Source organism: Megalobrama amblycephala, linkage group LG20 (assembly GCF_018812025.1).
Source record: "Megalobrama amblycephala isolate DHTTF-2021 linkage group LG20, ASM1881202v1, whole genome shotgun sequence".
Classification (NCBI taxonomy): domain Eukaryota; kingdom Metazoa; phylum Chordata; class Actinopteri; order Cypriniformes; family Xenocyprididae; genus Megalobrama; species Megalobrama amblycephala.
Window position 1 is genome coordinate 15385414 of NC_063063.1, and position 26425 is coordinate 15411838.

General features: G+C 35.5%; 2 protein-coding genes across 2 annotated transcripts in view; one reads left to right on the forward strand and one right to left on the reverse strand.

The window, feature by feature from the left end:
• arhgef15b (Rho guanine nucleotide exchange factor 15b) overlaps positions 1-4215 on the reverse strand; it is a 33842-nt gene extending 29627 nt beyond the window's left edge. Inside the window, 3 exon segments of the mRNA XM_048170638.1 lie at positions 1114-1300; positions 1302-1604; positions 3790-4215. Coding sequence (XP_048026595.1) covers positions 1114-1300; positions 1302-1517 — 403 coding nt within the window. The 5' untranslated portion in view covers positions 1518-1604; positions 3790-4215.
• A 912-nt stretch (positions 4216-5127) lies between these two features.
• hdlbpb (high density lipoprotein binding protein b) lies at positions 5128-25303 on the forward strand. The gene is given in 30 exon segments (XM_048170521.1): positions 5128-5207; positions 6223-6302; positions 7636-7734; positions 9528-9676; positions 9831-10046; positions 12399-12605; positions 12683-12898; positions 13380-13586; positions 13692-13799; positions 14309-14413; positions 14624-14702; positions 15280-15419; positions 15524-15628; positions 15717-15830; positions 16260-16346; positions 17344-17475; positions 17579-17797; positions 17896-18117; positions 18195-18404; positions 18406-18414; positions 19310-19448; positions 19554-19669; positions 20055-20159; positions 21994-22128; positions 22239-22382; positions 22581-22760; positions 23975-24013; positions 24015-24092; positions 24192-24341; positions 24432-25303. Coding segments are annotated over 28 exon segments (3780 nt in total). The 5' UTR covers positions 5128-5207; positions 6223-6302; positions 7636-7658; the 3' UTR covers positions 24525-25303.
• The last annotated feature ends 1122 nt before the right edge of the window (positions 25304-26425 follow it).

The following is a 26425-nucleotide window of genomic DNA, read 5'->3' on the forward strand; positions in this document are numbered from 1 at the left end:
TTCTCTCTCTATCTAGTTTTTATGCCTTAGAGTGCATTACTCACAGCAAACAAACACACCGAGGCCTGGACAGGGTTTGGATTAAGGCAGGAGTAGGCTTTAGTTAAATTAGCACATTTAAGTAGCTTTTATAAACATGCCAAAGAAAAACACATTAGCCTTCTGGTATGCAAAACAAAGGCACTGACATATTTTAAGATAAGTCAGTGCAAGTTGCCTTCAGGTAAGATAGCTCAAACAAGCATTTTAGTCTGAGACTATAGACGTAAACACTTTTAGGATGCTTGAATGTTGTACCAGTTATACATACATAAGCTATTTGTGTTGTGTAGTGGTGACCAATGTGGATTTTTTGATCGCCGATGGTGATGCCAATATTTTAGGGTAGCCGATGGCCGATATAAATCAGATTAATGTATAATATCAGACCATTTAATGTAATCAGTAAATAACACAAATATAGCAAATAATACAATTATATTTATTTAATTTACATAATATTTACTAAAATAATTGGGAATAAATGAAAATCTATTAATTTGAAAAAAAAATTTAGTTTGAACTTTAAAAAAATCTGTAATATAAACAAATATTTTAGGTAGCAGCTTCTTAAAGGGACAGTTCACCCAAAAACAAAAATAAAAACCAAACCTGTATACATTTCTTTGTTCTGTTGAACACAAAGGAAGATATTTTGAAGAATGTGAGAAACTGAACAGTTCTGGGGCACCATTGACTTCCATAGTATTTTTTTTTCCTACTATGGAAGTCAGTGGTGCCCCAAAGCAGCCTGGTTACAAACTTTCTTCAAAATATCTTCCTTTGTGTTCAGCAGAACAAAGAAATTTATACAGATTTGGAACAACTTGAGGGTGAGTAAATGATGACAGAATTTTCATTTTTGGGTGAAAAAATCCTTTAATTCTATAATCCTATTATGGCATTTTCAAAAATAAATTGTTTAAAATATAAAGTCTAGGGAACGCTACATACAGTACACATAAAAAAAAGCTAACTATCGGTCAACAACTAACTTTGTCACCTGGAAACAAGCATAGATATTCAACAGAAGTAGGTAAAAAGTTCCTGAAAATGAAAGTAAATCCACTGTACCTGAACGGCATCCATCAACAGCACTCAATGTTCCTTCTTGTCTCTCTTGGTTCTCCACCTCGTCTTTCTGTCCAATGTGATTTTGCCTGGTCTTTGGAGGCAGAGGAGGTGCATTGTCAGTGTTGGTGAGGGATGAACTTCTCGTTTTGCGCCTGGGCTTTACTGCAGGAGGTCTTTTTTGTCTCTGCTTCTATGCTGGTGCTCTTTGCTATATCTCCACTTGGAACCTTGGCCTCTGGCTGGCTGAATTTGTTGACTATATTTTTGACTTTCCCAGCATTCTGTGAGGCTGCAACTTCCACAGTTGAGGTGTCTGAGGTATTATTGGAGGGCTTGGTTGGAACCGGGGGTCTTTGTTTAACCTCTGGTTTCAGAGGCAGATGTGGAGACTCTTGAGAAGACATCTTAATTGGTTTTGATGTTTTAAACCAAAGCAACCTGGCCAATATGAGGCCAGGCAGCAGGGTCACTGAGGGCCTTCAATCTTCAACCTGCAGGAACAAACAATAAAGACTTTAAACATGACTGATGCATCTTAACAGACCTTTTCCCGGATCATCTGACATTGTAGTGTTTTTATTAGAGATATTACAATTCTGGCTGTAATTATTGTAATTATTTTCACATTATGGCCTATAAGTGGGCAATATGAAAGTCTTGATGAAACAGAAATAGCAACAGATCTTTTCTTCAACGCTGTGATGTACATCAGAGTGTAACAGGTTGTCGAAAAAGAAAAAAATGTATTCAGGGTTCTATGCATCGATTGTGCATTGGATTTTGAAATATAATCTTGAAGGTCCGGGGTTTAAATGGGTGAAATGATTGGAGAAGTCCTGCATACATCACCAGAAGAAGTGGTGGTTTTCACTGGAAGATCCAGATATGACAATTTCATTAATTACGGGAAAACTTTTTTTAAAAAATGAACATATGAACAGATCACAATAAGATCTACAGCATGCATTTAGAAAACATTTCATGCCAACATTAAAATTTACACTATTTGTACTGCTTTGTCAAAAAATGAAAAAACATTAAAAACAAAATTAGTCATTTTAAATGTTCAAAGTGAATTAATTTAGACATTACAATACTGTAATATACAGAATAAAAATTATATTTATTTTTAGATTTTCTAATGTTTACGTTTAACACTGTTGTTATTAAATGGTTTGTGTTTTTAAAAGATTAAGCTTAAGCATTATATGATGGCAAAGGTAGTCTAAATGTGTAAGTCATGCACATATCCAATATTGCCAATATGATAAATTAGCTAAAGAAAAATCTCTAATAACGGTGAATAACCAATATGATAATGATACATCGTCCAACCCTAGTTTTTTATTCTTTCAGTTTCATATCCCTCATGAAGAGTATAGTAATTGCAACGATAGTAGGAGACAAAGTCCTTAGAACAATATACACATTTGATATGATGATTAGCATCTAGTAACTTATTAAATAAAATAAAAGGCACAGTGATCTTTGTACTGGAATTACCTCGCACACTGCATTGGACTTTGCTCTTACAGACAACAGTCAGACTTTTAAATAAAATATGAGATGAACTTCCAGTCAGACTGGTTCTTTGCTGAAACAGCATACTAGAAATATAGTATGAAACATAGCTATATGTGCTTGCATGTCATGTTTAAGTGCCATGTACTTTGACCCTTCGGATTCCAAAAGACTATGCAAGTCTTAGGAGTGCAAGATGGGGTTAAAACCACATAATTATTGTTATATAATCATTGTTTTATGGCTTACTGTTTCCCCATTATATAAAACTAAACAAAACAATTTTAATGACTTAATTAGCTTAACTTTCTTGGCTTGGAATAAGCCCATTCTAAGGATATTATAAGGGAAAGGGTGTGACAAAACAACTTTCCGTATCAACAGTCTCTGGCGTCACTGAATCACTCGCACCCCTCTGACAGACTCAGCAGGTCTGTCAGGTTCTTTAGTGTGCTCCAACATTAAACAATGCCAAAAAGAAATGCTTTCCCATGGGGTGAAATAGGAAGGCTGAGGTGGTTACCATTAGAAGGGCGATAATGTTTCTTCATTTTTATGTCATTCTGCCTTTTCAAACTTCAGTAAGGTATAAACATCCCCTCAAGCAACAGGACACCCAAGTGTTCTCTGATGGCCTTTTTTTTTTTTTTTTTTTTTTCCAAAAATGTGTACAAGACACTTCCCCTCCAATCTATAAACAATCCTGGGACCAGAATCCTCCTTTCCTTTCCTGTTGTGAACCTTGGCTTTGCTTCCAAATTCCTTAAATACACTGGGATGTTGTGATGTACATCAGAAACATTTAACACACACACACATAGAGTGTAGGTTAGGGTGGTATTTGTAATAACTACCTGTATATATCAAAAATATATATAAGAATAAAATAATAGAAATAATCCAGATCCAATCCAAAAGTCAATACTCCTACTAGGTTGTTCCACATGACCAACAAGGATCTGCTGTGTAAACTGAATGGTGAATGGTGTTAATGCAACATGATGTAACCAATGAACCTGTCATTAACTTAGTATCATTTTATATATCTGACAGATATACATGATACACATTAGGTAAGATGCAGTATATATAGCCTAGCCTACTATATTCACAGTTGAGGAGCTGGTTACAATTCACCTGACTTAGACTACTCACCAAATGTGTCTCACTCTCTTATATATTCCATAAAAAAGCGAATTGCTGAAATGTATCCAGAGCAAACTCCCTCATAAAAATAAAAACATTAGAGTCGTGTGAGTAACTCTCACAGTGCAGATGAACACATAATAGTTTCATAGATATCCATGTTATTACATTTCCTTAAAATGACAGCAACAGATCTCCACATTCCGGCGCGAACTTCATATCCGTACGGTTTTGATAAGACGTTACTTTCGTCTTTCCTCTTTTGTTGTCCTCTCCGGTAAATCCACGCGCATCTCCAGCTCTTTGTTTTCCTGCTCGTGAGCATGTGTGTTGGAACAGCCGGACAGGGACATTGTGATTAGTGCATACCCCTCCTCCCATTCCACCCCATCCCATCCCATTCCTGCATGCACACCCTCCTTTGGCTGCCACCCTGCGGAGACTCTCAGTGTGTGTGTGTGTGTGTGTGTGTGTGTGTGTGATTTTACCCGTATTATGGGGATCAAGCAAACCTGAAATCATCTACCAGTTAGGAAATGGCCGTTTCCCCAAAAGCAAAACGGTTTAATAAACATACAAAATACATATAATAAATACAACAAAATAACTTACATACTAGCTGTATACACTAAGCTGTGTATTAGTAGCTTAGTGTGTACTAGCTGTGAGGACATAACATATTGTTCATAAAGAGACTATTTTTATTTTATTTTTTAAAAGATGTTTTTTTCGACAGGCTTTGAGATTAGTTTATAGTTCTAATTACGCTACGAAATAATTCAATAGGACGTGTAGAAGTGTAAACCGGGTGTTGAACACCAACGAACCTTCTCTGACAGTCTTTTATTTTGAAAAACAGGTGGGGTGCGTTTGCAAATCCTGAAAGTTTTTTTTTTTTTTTTTTTTTTTTTTTAACAAACCCTTCAAATTCACAATGATTTATACCAAAAATTTAAATTGTTTTGTTCCACAAACTAATCACAAATTTGACTTATTTGTTTTTCTGAACTAGAGGAATGAAGGGAAAGACAGGTATTTTTTCTTACGGAAAATATGTAAAAAAAATAAATAAAATAAGGACATATATAATTTGTGTCCAAATATACACCACTGAAAGGACCATTTCTTTAATTCTGAAACGATAAACCAGAAAATAGGGTTCGTGAAAGCACAAAAAAATTATTGTACACCAATATTTTACATTTCAAGAATGTTTTAATAAAACAATTATCTGGTTGTATGATTTAACATTTATTACCACATATAAACAATTAACAAACAAATAAACATAAAAAAATATACAAAAAATATTTAAATCTTAAAAATGACCCTTCATGAATCAAAGATTCGATTCAGTTGGAGAGTCGATTCTCAGCAGCAGTGTTTACTGTCAGCAAACCAGCGGCTAGGCTTTTCCGTCTGTTAAGGTGATCAGTTGTTTTTGTTTCCGTAGAAGTGCTACTTATCGCATCGTTTTGTTGACTGAATGAACATATCCGCGTTTTCTGCAATCAGATTATAGTATTTAAAAGAGAGATAGACAGTATCTCTGTAGCTAACGAGCTGTTACATGTAGCAGATTAGCTGGCCAGCTAAACTCAGATATTCTGAATATATATTCTGCAAGCTAGAATATTTACCACCACGATACAGAATGCATCTCTCCCACACTTTGATATTCGAGGTTTTAACAGCTGTTTTTACTGGCAATTGCTCTGTTACATGTCAGGGAGAATTGTTAGCCTGCTCCTGTATTTGTTTACACAGATCTGCTGCTCTGCACCGAGCTTGCAGATGAAATGGATCATGCTATACGCATTTTATATAGTATGTTAATAGACAGGAGGAGAGTACTATAATTGCATATGTTGTTGTTTGTTGTAATATTGAGCATGGAGGTTATGTAAATACATTTGCAAGTGGCTTGCACAGCTAAAAGATGATCACATGTGAAAACCTTTGTATATAAGGGTTTTTTTCCTCTACTCACATTTATTATCATTGCAAGAGTAGACAAAATTACACTCTGCAAATAGATCTTCACAGTATTAGACCATATCGAATGGCAGATGTCTGCTTAATAGCCCATATCTCTATTATATTCTACTTCATGGGTAATTTGCCTCTCACTGAGTGTTAGATGGGTATGTATAAAATGTGTCAATCCCATGTGTAAATATAATGTGTGTGTCTGTATTTTTGCCATCACTACAGTTAGCACAAACACCTACACACCAATTAGACACCTAGTCACCTGAGAGTGAAGTGAAGACTATCCTTAGCACCACATCTTGCTATTGCCTCCCACAGGACAGACCACTGTGACTCGGCCCCCCTCCCTGGTCAACCTCAGAGGGCCTTGCCATGAGATGCTGTTTTTTATGCTATGTATGTAAACACAAGGCTGGTTACAATCTCTCTTTGTTAACCTCACCCACACAGGGCTGAACGAACAGACCGACACTGAAGAGTTCTCAGTAGCATACACCTGGACGGACTTTCTGGTTTTCGACCCTTTGCAGGTGGGTGAAAATATTCTGTCTTTTGCGTTATTGTGGTGTATATGAAAGAAAAAAAGATACCAAAAATGTTGCACACACTTACAGAATTTAATACAACTTGTACATACTTGTTTTTTAATGTATGTGTGCAGTTTATAAGCTGCAATGCAATTTTCTGAGAACTGTTTACTGAAAATGTGACTTTAAATGCAAAATATCATATAATTTTTATCAAAACTGGGCTTTCAAACTGGGCTCTGGGGACCGCAAAGGATTGCTAGGGGGTCCATGGAAAAGTTTAGAGAAAAATGTATAAGTAAATAAATTTTAAAAAATATTAAAATAAATAAAATTTGATAAACCAATGATTAAATTAGAATATTAGAATAAAAAATAGAATAATTAGAAAAAATGGAATATAATATGTAAATAAATTAGTAAATAAATAACCAAATATTAAAATATATACACTGCCCTCCAAAAGTTTGGAAACACCCCTGGCAAAGTGTGGTTTTATACGATATCAGCATAAATCCTTATCATTTTTTGGTGCAAATACATTAAAGTAACTTGACATTATCATTGAGGACCAGCAATAATAATTTTCATTTTCATATACATGTCAAAGACAGACATGCCCCTTTGCCAGCTGTGATGCCTGGTTACTGGTTTAAACTTGGCCCAGGTTTGTAAAAGATTTTTGGGTCAGCAATTAAGTTTAGAATACAATGAACCAATTAGAACCCAGTTTAGGTCAGATAGCTGCTAATGGTGGATATTTTGATGATCGAAAATTTGTTTTTTCTATGTATAAATGTTTATGTAATAAAATATGTTTTTGTAGTTTGTATCAGTGCAAAATTATTACAAATTAAAAAGGATTCATGCCAATATTGTCCAAAACCCCACTTTTCTATGCCTTTTAAATTTTAGGATTGGCGATTCCTCACACAAGGCTGATCCTATTAGGGTGTCTGTGGCCATTTTAAAGATTGAAAACTCCTGTTATACAACGATCAATAATCATTATGTTAGTCAAAGTTACACAAGGCTTTTTGTCAGATTTCACAGCTGCAGCATCTTTAATTGGAGAGCTCAGGTGGGGAGAGATGCTGTTGGGCTCAGGGAGATGCCGGTGTGTTTCGAGGCCCTGCTGGGCTGCTGAAACCGCAGAGAATACAGAGCTCAGCAGGATGCACTTTATCACTCAAATAAAAGTAGTCCGTTACTGCTATGTTCTTTTAGTCAGTTTTGTTTAAGGCTGTGTGTTTGGACTAGATGTTCTCTGCTGTTATATTTTTGTTTTTCTGTATTTCTTTCTACATGTCCCTCCTCTTCCTCCTGGTCTCTGCAGGATAGCGGATCAGGTCTTGAAACATGAGCTCTGTGGCAGTGTTGACTCAGGAGAGTTTTGCGGAGCACCGCAGTGGCTTGAAGGACTTTGAGATCACTGGTATGACGACTGTAGCAAAATTAGGGGTGAAATTTTCTTCAAATTTTTTATACTACAATTTATCTCATGTGGAATGGCAGGAAATATAAAGAGGGCTGCAACAACTAATCAATAAAACCATTAATAATCAACAAAAAATTATCGATTATCTTTATGTAGTGTCATACCGTTATCATCAAAATAATGTGATTAAAAAATTGTTGTATGCATTTTACATTTTCTTTTTTGTTATGCTTTATTTCAAGGTGTCCTTGTTACACTGTAATTGTATATTTAAGTACTGAGTAATATTAATTAACAACATTTACTTATTACAGAGTTAGGGTTAGGAATACAGTACCTGAAAGAAGTCTCTTATGCTCACAATGGCTGCATTTATTTAATCAAAAATACTGTAAAAAACGTAATATTGCAAAATTTTATTACAAATTAAAATAACTGTTTTCTATTTGAATATATTTTAAAATGTAATTTGTTCCTGTAATGGCCAAGCTTAATTTTTTTTATCATCATTACAGTCTTCAGTGTCACATGATCCTTCAGAAATCATTCTAAAATGCTGTGCTGCTGCTCAAGAAACATTTATTATTGTCATTGTACTCAAACAGAGCGCTGCTTAATATTTTTGTGGAAAAGTGTGATTTTTTTTTTATTATTATTATTTTAAGATTTTTATGAATAGAAAGCATTAATTTGCATTTATTAAATATATTTATTAAATTTTCTTAATGCATTTATTAAATAGATTTTTTTTGTAACATTATAAATGTCTTCACTGTTACTTTTGATCAATTTAATGCATCCTTGGTGAATAAAAGTATTAATTTCTCTATTTTTATTTAATCTTAAAGGTGCTAAAGAGGATGTTTTGTTTTATACATTTTTGCAATATTACTTGAAACTGTCTTTACTAACTGATAAAAGACTATTTATTAGGTGCACTGAAAGGAATAATATTAATATACATCATCTGTGCACGAGGTAGGGCCTTAAAAACATCAGCCAATCGTTTACGCGATGATCGCGTAAATGATTGGCCCTCTGGCTTGTCAATCACTGCCATGACGTTCCTTGTGAGAGACGTGCGCGGCTGTGCGCTCCAGTAACTTTCCACACTCCACAGGCGCCGCATGCAATGTTTTTGTCCGGAGACAGGAGTAACAACTGCAGATTATGAGTTACCTGCGGTGAGTCCGACATAATGAATCCACTAACACGACACAGCGAATGCCGGTGGTAAACACTCGTGTTCCAATACTCGTGTTTACGAGTTTTGGGAGGCATTCCTTCGAAGGAGGGGGGTTGTTCTTACGCATGCGCTCATTTCAAAAACTCAGTAACAGTCTTTGGTTTCTCAGTCAACGAAAAAATCCTCTTTAGCACCTTTAAATGTTTTGTGAGCTGCAATTCAGCATATTTGAAGCATCATGTGACACTGAAGACTGAAGTAATGATGTGAAAATTAACCTTTGTCATCATAGGAATAAATGACATTATTAAATATATTGAAAATAGAAAACAATTATTTTATATTGTAATAATATTTTACAGTATTACTGTTTTTACTGTATTTTTGATTAAATAAATGCAGCATTGGTGAGCATAAGAGACTTCTTTCAAAAACATTAAGAAATTGAAATGTTTCCAAACATTTGACAGGTACTGTAGGGTTGGTTTAGGGTTAGTTATGTGTAATCATGCCTAATTTACTGTTATTACTACAGTAAATACATATGTAACAAGGACACTGTAAAAATAAAGTGTTACCGTCTTTTCTTATTGTCTGTTATTAGGTAGTGTGCCAGAGGATGAAGCATATATACCCACCTATCTGGAGGCCTTTCCACCTTTGCCCGACAAGGGCAGTCCAGGTGAGAAGACGGGTGAGCCGGCAGGTGCCTGGAGCAAAATCCGACCCATCAAAGCCTCTGTCATCACTCAGGTAACTATAATTATTCCACATATTTTTACAATGTGAGGAAGCTTCTAGAGATCTGGAAAAATATTCTTCTTGTCAAGCCACAAGGTCTTGTGTGTGGTAGTGTGGCAGGCTCTCAATAACACTTTTTCTTCTTTCACACTCCTTGCACCTTCAGGTGTTCCATGTCCCTCTGGAGGAGCGGCGGTATAAAGACAACAGTCAGTTTGGTGAGGGTGAGGAGGCGAAAGTGTGCCTGGATATAATGCAAAAGACCGGAGCACATATCGAACTCTCGCTTGCCAAGGACCAAGGCCTCTCCATCATGGTGACTGGAAAATTGGACTCAGTCATGAAAGCGAGGAAGGAGATTGTGGCCCGACTGCAGACGCAGGTGCTTGTTTGATTCTTGTTCTTCTTATAGACCTTATGCGCCAGAAAACTAAGCATTTTTCTAAGTGCAACTAAAATTGCTTCACTACATTAACCGGTTTGGCAGTTCTACCAGGTGTCTGAAAAGGACAATAAATTTGCAACGTCTTTGCAGAGAGCAGAGACATTGCAATGACAGCAGCCCTCCAGCAATGACAGCAAGAAACTTGAGCTGTGATATTTTAGTGCATTACTTTCCATTACAGCCGTGTGCTTGGCTTTCATTCTTCCGTAAATGCCCAAACTTAAAGGGTTAGTTCACCCAAAAATGAAAATTCTGTCACAACCGTAAGACCTTCGTTCATCTTCGGAACACAAATTAAGATATTTTTGATGAAATCCGAGAGGTATCTGTCTCCTCAATAGACAGCAATTTAACCACCATTTTCAAAGTCCAGAAAGGTACTTAAAAACATTGTTAAAATAGTCAACATCACTACAGTGGTTAAACCTTCATGATGCAATGAGAATAATTTTTGTGCGAAAAAAAAAAAAAAGACAAAAATAAAATCACTCTTCAGTAGATTTAGTAGAATTAATCTATATTTAATTTATACAGTGAAAACTATGCAGTATTGTTTTACATTTGATTACTTTCTGATGATAAAGATTTCTGCTTTTTTATTTTTATTTATTTCACAGAAATGCTATATCTAATCACCTCTAAGAGAGGGAATGGAATATGTTGCACATGTTGCTTGCCTGTTCATGATACTTTCTTGTCTCTTTATTTTTTTTATACTTAAAATACATTGTTATTAAAGGGTTAGTTCACCCAAAAATGAAAATTATGTCATTAATGACTCACCCTCATGTCGTTCCAAACCCGTAAGACCTCCGTTCATCTTCAGAACACAGTTTAAGATATTTTAGATTTAGTCCGAGAGCTTTCTGTCCCTCCATTGAAAATGTATGTACGGTAGACTGTCCATGTCCAGAAAGGTAATAAAAACATCATCAAAATAGTCCATGTGACATCAGTGGGTTAATTAGAAGTTTTTGAAGCATCGAAAATACATTTTGTTCCAAAAATAACAAAAACTACGACTTTATTCAGCATTGTCTTCTCTTCCGGGTCTGTTGTCAATCCGGGTTCACGACTCCGCAGTGACGCTGCTGATATGTTGTCCGGTGCGCCCGAGCTTCGTTTACAGTCTGAGGGAGACGCACGCTGTATTCAAGCTATTCTACATTGTTTGTATTTTGGTATTGCTATATTTTTTTAAATGGTGCTTAAGTGTGCATGTCGCGGATGTCCTAATCGCCAAAAACAACGACGTAAAAGTGCATTACCAATGCCGACAGATGAAAGGATTCAATGGAATCAATTCAATGGAATCAATTCAATGGAAAGGATTCCGGAATAGAATACAATGCTGAATAAAGTCGCAGTTTTTGTTATTTTTGGACCAAAATGTATTTTAGATGCTTCAAAAAATTCGAACTAACCCACTGATGTCACATGGACTACTTTGATGATGTTTTTATTACCTTTCTGGACATGGACAGTATACCGTACATACATTTTCAATGGAGGGACAGAAAGCTCTCGGACTAAATCTAAAATATCTTAAACTATGTTCCGAAGATGAACGGAGGTCTTATGGGTTTGGATCAACATGAGTCATTAATGACATAATTTTCATTTTTGGGTGAACTAACCCTTTAAGAATAGTATTATTTATTTCGGTGATCAGTATCAGCGATCGTATCGGCCAATACGGTTTCCTGTAATCGGTGATCGGCCCCAAAAATCCTGATCGGAGCACCCTTATGCGCAGCCATCTTTAGAATTTTGTGTTTGAACTTCTGTTTTTTGCGCTAGCTTCAGCTTTCTATGGCATCACTGTTGAAGAGTAATTAGATGAAGTGGATTTACTTATTGTAGAGTTAGCGAAAGTTATCATGAGCATTGTAATGTTTGAAGCAGATGACATAATAAATATCATGGGACCAGGAAGATTTTAAAGCAAATGGTTCATTCATAAATCTGTAAGATCTTACCTTTATACTGTAGAAATACAAACCGGAAGACAACGAGCACAGAGCTGAAAAGGGGCGGGGATACATAAGGTCTATTAAATCTATTTTGCTGTTTTGTAAAAGTGGTATTTTCACGAGATAGTTTTGATCCATGTGGATTTATTTTACGATCTATTAATGAATGTTTTGAACTCTCACATTTTTTGGGTGAATAGACTTTTTTTGAAGATTAATGAAAATCTTACAGGTTTGGAATGACATGAGAGTGAGTAATTGATGACAGAATTTTCATTTTTTGGGTGAACTAACCCTTTTATACTAAACTTCTCAGGCCTCAGCGACTGTGCTTATTCCGAAAGAACATCATCGGTTTGTAATCGGGAAGAATGGGGAGAAGTTGCAGGAGCTGGAGCTGAAAACGGCCACCAAGATCGCCATCCCCCGCTCTGATGATCCCAACGGCAACATCCGCATCACCGGCACCAAGGAAGGCATTGAGAAAGCTCGCCATGAAATCCAGCTCATCTCTGCAGAGCAGGTAACCAGTAGATGAGATAAGATAAGCTTTTATATTTTCTTCCATCAGCCTCATTATGTCCTCACTGTCTACTTTAGGATAAGCGTGCCGTGGAACGCTTGTCTTTTGAGAAAGCTTTTCATCCATTCATCGCGGGTGCATATAATCGACTCGTTCAAGAGCTGAGTCAAGAGACTGGAGCTCGTATTAGCATCCCGCCACCCAGCGTACCCAAAGATGAGATTGTCATTACCGGCGAGAAGGAAGCAGTTGCCATGGCGATTGCCCGCATCCGGGCCATTTATGAAGAGAAGGTGATTTAATTATACTACCGTTCGAAAGCTTGGGGTCAGCAGTTGTAAATGCTGTTTTTTTTTTTTTTTTTTTACTTTCTATTCATCAAGAAAAAAATGTTGCACTGTGTTCACCAAACTATTAAGCACCACAACTTTATTCAACGTTTTATTTATTTTATTAATATGAAATGTTTCTTGAGCACCAAATCAGCATATAAGAATGATTTTTAAAGGATCATGTGAGTAATGATGCTAAAAATTCAGCTTTGCCATCACAGAAATAAATAACATTTTAAAGAGTTATTTTAAATTGTAATAATATTTCACAATTTTACTGTTTTTACTCAATTTTTGATCAAATAAGTGCAGTCTTGGTGAGATTTATTTAAAAAAAAAAAACTTTTAAATTATATTGTATTTTGATTACATTATTTTACATATTTTTGCAAATATGCATCTGGTGACATTTCCTGACCACCTTCTTGATATTTACAAGCAGAAACGAAAAACGACCACAATCTCCGTGGAGGTGAAGAAGTCACAACATAAGTACATAGTAGGCCCGAAAGGCAACACCCTGCAGGAGATCCTGGAGAACACTGGGGTGTCTGTGGAGATGCCTCCTCTGGACTCCGCATCGGAGACCATCATCCTCAGAGGGGAACCAGATAAGCTGGGTCCGGCTCTAACGCAGGTGTACGCCAAGGTCAGATGTATTAAAGATTTGTGTAGACCCACAATTTTTTGGCCTTATTTTTCATAGAATGCATGCCAGAGTCAGCTTTTCACATGGCACTTGTGTGTTCTGCAGGCTAAAAGTGTGATAGTGGTGGAGGTGATTGCTCCAGCCTGGCTCCATCGATTCATCATTGGCAAGAAAGGACAGAACATCGGTCGCATTACACAGCAGCTGCCTAAGGTATTAAAAAGCGATTTGATTTAAAATAGTTTGCAAGAGCACAAGTATAAACACAACGAGACTGCAAAAGCGGACAAGTGACTAGATTAATTCGCCGTGATGACATTTAATGTCACTGACGACCTCTGTAGTCCTACTTGTTAGCAACTGCCTTTTTTAAGACACATTAAAGCTTAAAAAATAACATGTGGGTATTACTGATGTATTTTATTTAATCTAATAAAATGTGAAAATATCTTGAGCTTGTGCTAACAACAGACCTTTTTTCAGGCAATTAAGCAAAAGAAAAAAAGAAACGTAGACTTTGAGACCGGAAGTCCAAAAATGTTCATTTGTTTCTGAGTTTTTAGGACTGATTCCTGAAGAACTGTATTCTTTAATGTCTAAATCCTTGAATAATGAATAATAATATATTCTATTACATAAAAAGCATTAATATTAAAACCCTTAAGCATAATTATAAACAATAGGCCCTATATTGTGATTGTGCGACTCTTTGTCATCACTAGGTTCATATAGAGTTTACTGATGGAGAGGAACGTATAAGTCTGGAGGGACCGACGGAGGAGGTAGAACAAGCCCAGGCTCAGATACAGGAGATCATCAAAGACCTGGTCAGTGAACACTTGATTACCTTATTATCAGTTTTTTTTGTTGATAGAAATGTTAAAATTTAAAAATATCAGGGGAATTTTGGTTGCCAAATCATGTCACATATGCTATTATGGTTTCTTCTTCAGCTTTTCTTCTCCTTCACCGGATTTGTGGAATATAATCATACTGTTTAAGTATAGTCCTCAACTATTTTATTTTCCATCATTCAGATGGCGAGAATGGACTATGCAGAGATTAACATTGACCAACGTTTCCATAGACATCTCATTGGCAAAAACGGAGCCAACAGTAAGTTTAGACCTTTTTGAAATGTTTAATCTGAAACTGCTGTCATGTTTAAGATAAAAATAAAAATAGAGCTCAAGGCACAGCTATAAAAAGTACAATTTGAATAGTCAAATTGTGGGTTTTACACATTATTTGATTACAAACAGCACACAATGTCAAAATAAACAGTTGCAAAGGGACTTCTCCCTCACTATACAAATATCTAATTCAGTCATGAAACTCTAGAAGGTGCAGACTGATAGGTCCTTTACATGCAATTTGCAATATTTATACAGCAGCAGCATATCTTACATGCTCACAGTAGTGTGTGTGTGTCTATCTCTAACCATTAGGCCACAACTGCCTATTAACATGCCCATTAACATGCAAAAACTCTTCCGAGAGTTTTCATGATTGAAATATAATTTTTTCTTCAATTTTCTTCAATTGTGGTCTTCATGACCACAGAACCTGGGAAAAATGATTGACGGTGTTGCACACTTGTTCTGAACGTATTTGTTCCAGTAAAGTTTTGATCAGTCAACAGAGAAGATGAATGAATGAGTAGAAAATTGAATTATTTGGTACTTTTCCTTAGTAAATCGGATAAAGGAGCAGTATAAGGTATCGGTGAGGATTCCTCAGGACTCTGAGCGCTGCGGGCTGGTTCGTATCGAGGGCGATCCTCAGGGAGTACAGCTCGCTCGCAAGGAACTGATGGACATGGCCCAGCGTATGGTGAGACGTACTATATGGAAGCACAAAAGCACTCTATAAATGACATTATGAACCCATCTACATGATTTAAGGTTTGTAATTTTCTTGCGTTTTTGACGCTCTAGGAAAATGAACGCACAAAAGACCTGATCATAGAGCAGAAGTTTCACCGCACCATAATTGGGCAGAAAGGAGAGAAGATCAAAGAAGTGCGGGACAAGTTCCCTGAGGTGCTCACAGATTCATTTTGTAAAACACATTTTGTAGCATTAAATGCTAGATGATTTCATACAGATGCTTTTGGTTTAATTTCTGCAGGTCATCATCATCTTTCCAGACCAGCAACAAAAAAGTGACATAGTGCAGCTCCGAGGGCCTAAAAACGAAGTGGAGAAATGTGCAAAGTTTCTGCAGAAACTCATCGCTGAGCTGGTACAAGTGTAATTTCCTCTTGCTTCCTTCCTGCTCTTAAATAACATTTGCTTAGTGACTAATACACGTTCACAAATACAGCTGCTATTACGTGCTCAGGCAGCTGTGGAATTATCATACTCTGCCAACAGATGACAAATTAGTTTTCTTTCTCTATTTCCTGAAGTGCTACTGTAGTCTGTTTTGAAGGTGTATTGTTTACAGTCAAAGTTGTTATAGGATTAGTTCACCCAAAAATTACATTTCTGTCATTAATTACTTAAGTTAATCCACATCCTTAAGACCTTTTGTTCATCTTCAGAACACAAATTAAGATATCTTTTTGATGAAATCCAAGAGCTTATTTTTTTATCTCCCATAGAAAGCAACGTAGAAACTTTAAGCCTTTGAATTTTCTCATGTCTAATTATATGTTCATCATGTTATTAGGTTGAGAGCAGCTTCTCAATTTCTGTACCCATCCACAAGCAGTTCCACAAAAACATCATTGGCAAAGGAGGTGCCAACATTAAAAAGGTGAAGAAAAAGCCATTTATTAAGTTTTGTAAAGATCACTTTTTAATGTTTTAACAAAATTAATAAACCTTTAAAGGGATAGTTCACCCAAAATTGAATATTCTGTTATTTAATCATACTCTGGTGGACAGTTCATAGCAATGTTATTGGTTACACTTTACAATAAGGTCTCATTTAACATTAATTAATGTATTAACTAATATAAACTAACAATGAGCAATACATTTGTTACAATATTTATTAATCTTTTTAGTGTTAGTTAAAAAAAATCTTTCATTTTAATTCATTTTAACTAATTACAAACACAGCTTTTTATTAAATGCTGAAAAAAAAAAAAAAAAAAAAAAAAAAATATATATATATATATATATATAACTATAATATTATATATATATATATATTATATATTATATATATATATATATATAATTATAATATTATATATTATAATTAATATTAAATAATAATAATTTATAATTTGTTCCTTTAGTATTATTTATTATAATGTGAATATAATATTTCATATTTTATATTAAAATATTTTTTATTATATTTTTTCATTTTAATTTATTTTAGTAATTTTGTTGTGTTTTGTCATTTTGGATTAGTTTTCTATTACCTTATAGCTTTCATTTATTTTTCAGTTTTAATTTTAGTACTTAAAGTTTCCAATGTTGTAATTTTCAACATTTCTAAGTTTTTTATGTCTATAGTCTGTCTAATATTAAGTCTATATAATATTTATATATTTTTCTTCATCTTTATTGCAGCTACTGAAAACTATTTTAATAATTTTAGTTTTAGTTAAAAATAACAACACTGGTTCATAGTGAGAAAAATATTTTAAAAAAGCACAGTGAAAGTTCTGTCTGAAAATCAATAACATTCAGAGTGTGAATACATAATTATATATATTTTTTTAAGTGAACTTGATATTTAAATGTACTAATGTTTTTTTGTAATGAGAGAGATTATGTTGCTGTGTAAATCTATATAGATACGTGAGGAGACCAACACCAAGATTGATCTCCCAACGGAAAACAGCAACTCTGAGATGATCGTGATCACAGGCAAGAAGAGCAGCTGTGAAGCCGCACGAGATCGGATCACCGCCATTCAAAAAGAGCTGGTGAGAGAAACGCGAAGCTAGAGAATTTGTTAGAGATATAATTCCCAGTACTCTTAGTTTTCCTTCTCTCTCACATTCTCACTTAATCTTTCAATTGTCCCAGGCCAACCTGAAAGAGGCTGAGGTTTCCATCCCAGCCAAGCTGCATAACTCTCTGATTGGATCCAAGGGCAGTCTGGTACGCTCTGTAATGGAAGATTGTGGGGGTGTTCATATCCACTTCCCTGCGGAGGGCTCGGGGTTGGATAAGGTCACCATCCGAGGTCCTGCAGAGGAGGTGGAGAGAGCCAGGAGACAACTGCTGCAACTAGCGGAGGAGAAGGTGAGTAATGAGATGAACAGAAAAACAAAAACACAGGAAACGCTGTTATATTTCCAGTCATTCAGTCCATGTGAGATATTTGTCTTTTGTCCCACCAGCAAGTCAACAACTTCTCAGTGGAGCTTCAAGCCAAGCCAGAGTACCACAAGTTCCTTATAGGCAGAGGAGGAGCTAATATCCGACGCGTACGGGATCGAACCGGAGCACGGATCATCTTTCCATCACCAGATGAGCCAGAACAGGAGCATATTACCATCATGGGTAAAGAGGAGGCTGTATGGCTCGCCCAGAGAGAGCTGGAGACTCTCATCAAAAATCTGGTATGACAGAAGCGAAAGTTGTGTATTTAGTGTTTCTTTATATGCACTTCCTTCAGTTGATCTGTCCTTCCCCTCAGGATGATGTGATAGAGGACAGTATGGTCGTGGAGCCCCGGCATCACCGTCACTTCGTCTGTCGAAGAGGACAGGTGTTGAGAGAGTTGGCGGAGGAGTATGGCGGCGTAGCCGTTAGCTTCCCTCGAACAGGCACACACAGTGACAGTGTCACTCTCAAAGGACCCAGAGAGTGTGTGGACGCTGCTAAGAAACGTATTCAGGAGATCGTTCGAAGATCTGGTGAGTTTCTAATCCAATTCTGGACTGTTAAAATTTAGATCGTGTTGTTTTTGAAACGTGAATGAATGTATGTATTGTTTTCTGCATGTTTTGTCATTGCCAAGAACAATATATACACTACTGTTCAAAAGTTTAACATTAAAGAATCTTGCTGACCCTGAACTTTTGAGCGCTAGTGTATGTAGCCTGCTTATGAATGAAATCTCAGAGAAGAAACACTAACACCGTGTCCTAACCAGACGCGATGCGATAAGATTCCAGCGACGAGCAATTTGACTGTCCGCACTAGATGCGACACGACAATGAGAAGTGCTAAAATCAATCAAAAACCACAGCCAATCAGAAGAGAGTGTGGGCGGGCTCTCTCGGCTAGAGCACAGCAGACACAATGAAATGGGCAAGTACATAGTAAAATTCATAAATATTACACAATTTAAACATTGTTTAAAGTACAAACAGAGTGACTGAACCAATCTTTGTCATAGAATATTCTTGTTTTTTGTGTATTGAGTTGACAGTTGGAACATTCTTGTGCCCATTTATTTATTTTCAAGATCTGAGGTGAATTAGCCAGTGTTGTTTTCATTACTAAAAAGCTGGGAACACAGAATGATATTCAAACTCACGTTAGACACTTTTAACATTAAATAAAGCACATAAATAGTACCTGATATTATCATTGCCATACTTTATGTTGCTGTTCCTGCCCCGACGTCGCGGAGAAATAGAAACCGTTTCTAAAATGGAATATTTGCGTGTCGCCGTCGTGGCTGGTTAGGACAAAAACTCCGATTAACATGGAAAAGATGCCTTTTATTGCATGTCTGCGTCTGGTTAGGACACGGTGTAACACATTCCACTCATTGACATTGATTACCTGCTGGTGTGTCGTCAGGAGTCACAGGTGAGTGTGGAGGTGTCGATTCCTCAGCGGTACCACAGAGCCATCATGGGACCCAAAGGCTGCAGAATACAACAAATTACACGGGAACATGAAGTCCAGATCAAATTTCCAGACAGAGATGAGTCTGCAGGTCTCTTCCTTACTCTCTCAAATTAGTTCAGATACTTTGTCATTGTATTTATTGATGACGACAGTGTTTACGAGCTGTAATTTTTGTTTTATTTGTGGCTGGCAGCTCAGGAACCTGCACCTCAGGAGAATGGGGATACTGACCTCATCCCTCGGAAATGCGATATCATTACTGTGACGGGTCGGGCCGAAAAGTGCGAGTTGGCGCGTACGGCATTACTCGTAAGGAATGCTGGAATTTCAGCTCTCTTTTGTCCTTTTGTGGATTTAGTTTTGATCCTCTCTATCCTGCCTTTTGGGGCAGTTGTGGCCTAATGGCTAGAAAATCGGATTTGTAGCCCGAGTCTCAGTACCGACAGGAAATGTAAGTGGGGGAAAGTGAATGAATAATGCTCTCTTCCACTCTCATTTACCCATAACTGAGGTGCCCTTAACCCCCAATCACTCCCCAGGTGCCGCAGCCAAAATCGCTGCCCACTGCTCTAGGTGTGTGTTCACCGTGTGTGTGTTTATTACTCACTGCTGTGTGTGTGCAGTATGGGAGACCATACTTGGTTACACATCACATCACTTATCACTTTTCCTTCCTCTTCTTTTTACACTCAAGGCCTTAGTTCCTGTGACAATTGATGTTGAAGTTTCCTATGAGCTTCATCGATACATCATAGGACAGAAAGGAATTGGAATAAGGAAAATGATGGAGGACTATGAGGTAGAGACATATTAAATGGTACTTTATGTACACTTCTGTTCAAAAGTTTGGGGTCGGTTTGGAGATTTGATGTTTTTGAAAGAAGTCTTTTATGCCACCAAGCCTGCATTGATTTGATCAAAAACTGTAAAAAACAGTAATATTGTTACAGTTTAAAATAACTAATATTTTAATATATTTTAAAATGTAATTTATTCCTGTCATTTTCAGTAGCCATTACTCCAGTCTTCATTGTCACATGATCCTTCACAAATCAGTCTAATATGATAATTTTTTAGATGCACTGGTCGACCGGCTATAAATCAAAACCGGAACCATCTACAAAATAAGTTTTTGTTTAGTTTTATTTTGGCCAAACTCTATTTTATATATATATATATATATATATATATATATATATATATATATATATATATATATATATATATATATATATATATACCTTTGATCTATACAGTATGTGAACCACTTGCAGAATCTGTGAAAATGTAAAAAAGTTTAACAAAATAAGAGAGATCATACAAAATGCATGTTATTTTTTGTTTAGTACTGTCCTGAGTAAGATATTTTACATAAAAGATGTTTACATATAGTCTACAAGACAAAAAAAATAGCTGAATTTATTCAAATGGCCCCATTCAAAAGTATGTGAACCATTGGTTCTTAATACTGTGTGTCATTACCTGGATGATCTACGACTTTTTTTTTTTTTGTCTTGTGATGGTTGTTCCTGAGTCCTTTGTTTGTTCTGAGCAGTTAAACTGAGCTCTGTTCTTCAGAAAAATCCTCCAGGTCCTGCAGATTCTTCAGTTTTTAAGCATTTTTTGCATATTTGAACCCGTTTCCAGCAGTGACTGTATGATTTTCAGGTCCATTTTATCACACTGAGGACAACTGAGGGACTCAAACTCAACTATTAAAAAAGGTTCAAACGTTCACTGATGCTCCAGAAGGAAACACGATGCATTAAGGGTTGGGGGGTGAAAACTTTTGAATTTGAATATCAAGGTAAATTGTACTTATTTTTTCTTCTGGGAAAAATGCAATTATCTTCTGTTGCTTCTGGAGGGCAGTACTAAATGAAAAGCAATGATGTTTCAATAAAATAAGAAAAATTTGGACATCTTCATCCTGTTCAAAAGTTTTCACCCCCAAATCTTTATGCATCGTGTTTCCTTCTGGAGCATCAGTGAACGAGGATTTTGGAGGACCTGGAGGATTTTTCTGAAGAACAGAGCTCAGTTTAACTGCTCAGAACAAACAAGGGACTCATGAACAACCATCACAAAACAAAAAAAACAGTCGTAGATCATCCAGGTAACCACACACAGTATTAAGAACCAATGGTTCACATACTTTTGAATGGGGCCGTTTGAATAAATAAACATGCATTTTGTATGATCTCTCTTATTTTGTTAAAATTTTTCACATATTCTTCAAGTGGTTCACATACTTTTTCTTATCTCTATATACTTGCACACAAACTGCATTGCAATCATTTCCCAAAAATGTCATTTGTGTGGAGAAATTACAAAGTCTGTAAACAGGGTGTTAACACAGTATAAACCAACCAACCATAACAGAATGCAGTGAGCAAAACCTTGTTAAAGGGATAGTTCAGCCTAAAATGATAATCCTGTCATCAGTTACATCACCCTCATTTTATTCCAAACATGTATGACTTTATTTTCTTCTGTGGAACACAAAAGGAGATGTTTAGAATAATGTCAGAGCTGCTTTTTTTCATACAGAAACAGCTGTCTCCTTTGTGTTGAATGAAAGAAAGAAAGTCAAACTGACGAGTGAATGTGCCTGGTTGTACTGTGCGGTACAGGTGAACATTTGGGTTCCTCAGCCTGAACAACAGTCAGATGTCATAAAGATCACAGGACAGGTTGACAGTGTGGAACGGGCCAAACAGGGGCTGCTGGAGAGAGTCCAGGAGCTGAAGGCGGAGCAGGAAGATCGGGTACAACATCTGACATATGATGACAACTTAATTTCCATCATATACAACCTGAGACTTACTTCATGAAATAGAGTATATATTAATTTATTGTTTAATAAATCTGTTTGTAGGCCTTACGGAGCTACAAGGTGACGCTCTCTGTAGAGCCCAAATATCACCCCAAAATTATTGGCCGCAAAGGAGCCGTCATCTCTCAAATACGCAAAGACTATGATGTCAATGTGCAGTTCCCTGACAAAGGTGATGAGCAACAGGTATGTGTGAGCCAAGAATGGAAAAAGCAGATAGTTTTTGAGAGGGCATTTCCTCATTCTTTAACCCAGACTTGTTCTTCACCTTGTTGTTTTAGAATTCTTCAGCTTTTTGTGTAACTCATACCTTTCATACCTGCCATTCCATTTCTGTCTCTCTTCCTGTCAGTCTTTCTTCACGTGTCTTTGTCTCCCTTCTAGGATGTAATCGTGATCTCGGGTTATGAGAGGAATGCTAATGAGGCCAGGGCAGCTATAGAGCAACTGGTGGCAGCACTGCAAGAAATGGTGAGTGAGGACATCCGGCTGGACCGGCGGGTCCACGCACGCATCATCGGAGCCCGTGGCAAGGCCATTCGGAAACTCATGGAGGAATTCAAAGTAAGAAGTTTGTGTATTTGTCAATAGTAACAACTATATAACATCTAAACTTGAGTACGTAGTCATAATATTTAACATAATAATACTAAAAAGGATAATAATAATTATAAGAAGAAGAAGAAGAACATTTAATTAATATTTATTTATTAAAAGTTACTTAATATTTTTAATAAATCAATTATTATTAAAAATATTAGCATCCTCAAATAATAATAATTATTAACTATTATTGTTATTATTAAACTAATAATACCATCACCAATAAAATATTATTATTATTATTATTATTTAATATCATCAATGATTATAATAATAATTATTATTATTTAAAATGATAAGAAGTAGTAGGGAAAAAATATATTAATTTATTAAAAATTACTTAATATTTTTAATAAATCAATATTATTAAAAATATTATCCTCAATAATAATTATTATTATTAACTATTATTGTTATTATTAAACCAATAATACCATCACCATTAAAAATATTATTATTATTATTATTATTATTATTATTATTAAATATACAATTTAATATCATCAATTATGATTATAATAATAATAATTTATTTTTTATATTAAAAATAATTATAATTAATAATAACAATAAAATAGTTGTAAGAAATAAATGAGTATTTATTAGATATATTATTATTGTCATTATTATTATTACTATTATTATTTATTATTATTATTACTACTATTACTATTGCTGTTATTATTATTATTATTATTATTATTATTATTATTATTATTATTATTATTAAATAATTGAAAAATATTTAACAAGAACTGGTTTATTTACCAGTGACAGAACTATAACACCTACACTTTGGTCATAATATTTATCATAATAATAATAAAAAGTATAATAATAATAATATATATATAGTAATAACAACAACAACAGTAATAATATTTATTATAATTATTGTTATTCTTATTATTGTTGTTATTTTTAATATTTATTATTATTATTATTATTATTATATAATTAATAAATTAAATAAAACCTTAATAAGGATAAGTATAATTCAGAAAAATATAATTATTTTATTAAAATATATAACTATTAAATAAAAAAATAAATAAACATTGAAAACAAATAATTCAGCCAAATAATTGCTATATATTTGCTTCAGTAATTGCTATATATTTGCTTCAATAATTGCTATATATTTGCTTCCTTAATAATTATCTTCTTTGTTCTAGGTTGATATACGGTTTCCTCAGCCAGGTTCTGAGGACCCGAAATAAGGTTACTGTCACAGGACTGCCAGAGAATGTTGATAATGCCATTGACCATCTGCTTAACCTGGAAGAAGAATATGTGAGTTGGCACATATTACTTCTTTCTTGACAACAGATAGATTCCATCTCTTTTGTTTTCCTTTCTCTTACATTCACACTCACTCATCTTTCCTCCTAGATGTTGAGTGTCACAGAGACAGAGACTATGGCAGCTTATATGAAGCCTCCTTCAAAGACAATGGGGACAGGAGGAAATGACGAGGATAATAAAGCCCTGGCTAAAGGGTTCGTTGTGCGGGACGCCCCCTGGAATGCACAGGGGAACAAGGTCATTTCTAAAAGAATAACTTTACCGCTGTGTATTACAAAGCTTAAATGCCCTCATAACTATTCCCTTTTCCATTTTTGCGACATCCAGGCACCAGACATGAGCAGTGCTGAAGAGTTCCCTACATTTGGATCTGGAATAGCACCGAAACAGGCATCTGCATGGGGACCCAAAAAGTGCTAAACACATGGATTTGTTGTGACACCAGATCTTAAGAACAAGAACATTCCACATTATTTGCTCTTGTCTTTTAGTGACTTTACAGGAGTAACATCTGTCCTCTCCCTCCTTTGCCTGAATAGTTCCTTAGCATTGGTGGATAGATGTTCTTCAACACTCTTCAACTGCCCACAGGTGGTCACACGTCAGTTCCTGTTGTCTTTTTTAAAGGAAATCACAGAAACGGAACCTAAAGTAGCAGTTAGTGTCATTATCCACCTGTTGTTTTGAATTGGACAAATGGCTAGGCATTGGAGAACGAGGCAGATGTTTTGTTTAATTTCTTTGACTGTTTATTGCAAGAGAACCCCTAGTTCACTGTGTATTAGTTCTTTTTTAAGTCCTTGATGGTTTTTACTGGTTTTTAACTGTGTGTGTGTGTGTGTGTGTGTGTGTGTGTGTGTGTGTGTGTGTGTGTGTGCGTGCGTGCGTGCGTGCGTGCGTGCGTGCGTGCGTGCGTGCGTGCGTGCGTGCGCGCGCGCGCGCGCGCGTGTGTGTGCGTGCGTGCGCGTGTGTGTGTGTGTGTGAGTGTGATCCATCTGAATGAACTCATTCTGCTGAGTTTTCACTCTATACTGTAAGAGACATGAAAGCTGATCAATACTGATCTCTTTTTGATATTTTTTTCCTCTGTATTTATTAGTGTATTTATATGTCTGTTATTTATTGATTTTGTTCAGTGACTGATTATTCAAACTGATGAGTGTGGATGGTTTTGAAGCATAAAACAGTTTTAGGAATTATTTTGCACTATGCTTGGTTTCTTTTGCTTCAGGAAATTATTTGTGTGTGTGTGTGCACTAGCTTATTTTCACAAGATGTGTGTGTGTGTGTGTGATTTCCTTTGAATCTCAATTTTGTCATTCAATTTGCTGTTTATATTTAAAGATTTGTCAAGACAAATGACAAAAACACGCTCTTGCAGATTGCTGGTTCTCAATTTGCATATATTTACTGAAAGGTGATATGTGTAATTTTTTTAATGCTTAAATAATTTCACCTTACCATTCATAAGTGGCTCTGTGGTGCTATTAAAACATTTCAAAACATTGCTCTGTTTGTTTGAGCATCACAACCAGCGTGAGATACACCGACTCTACCAATGGCATGAGTTTGGGGCTGGGACTTTATGTTTGGCTGACTAATAGCAGAGGGAGAAGCGTTTCATGAAACCTATTTGTCATTATTTTTTGCAATTCCATTTGGTGACGCAGAAATTAGTGGTGCAGAAACTATACACTTCACCTTTAAATTTTGATGTCTTTTGACTTTAATAAGGGTCATTCCCTGTCCTGTTTGTTGAGTCTTGTGAGTCGTTGTATGTGGTTTTAACTTATGCTTGTGTATGTGGTTGAGTGAAGAACCATCTACAACCAACCGAAGATAGAAACACTATCGGCCTTAAGTTATTGCCATAGGATATTTTTACCAAGATTTGATGACATTGATATGCAATACTGCAATAACATGTCAGTGACAGAACTTTCCTACTCCAAATAAAAATAAAATAAAGTGGAATTGCATTTTTGCTGTTCTTTATTTTTCAAAAACTGACAATTTCACCGAACTCTAAAGATGTAGAGCGAGAATATGATATTTGTTTATGACTAAAGAAAAAGACAATATAGATACATTAGTTCAAATATTAAAATCTTAGTAATACTTCAAATTGATGAGTAAATCTCACAAGACCTTTCAGGTCATATTTTTTTATATATACAGTACAGTCCAAAAGTTTGGAACCACTAAGATTTTTAATGTTTTTAAAAGAAGTTTCGTCTGCTCACCAAGGCTACATTTATTTAATTAAAAATACAGTAAAAAAAAACAGTAATATTGTGAAATATTATTACAATTTAAAATAA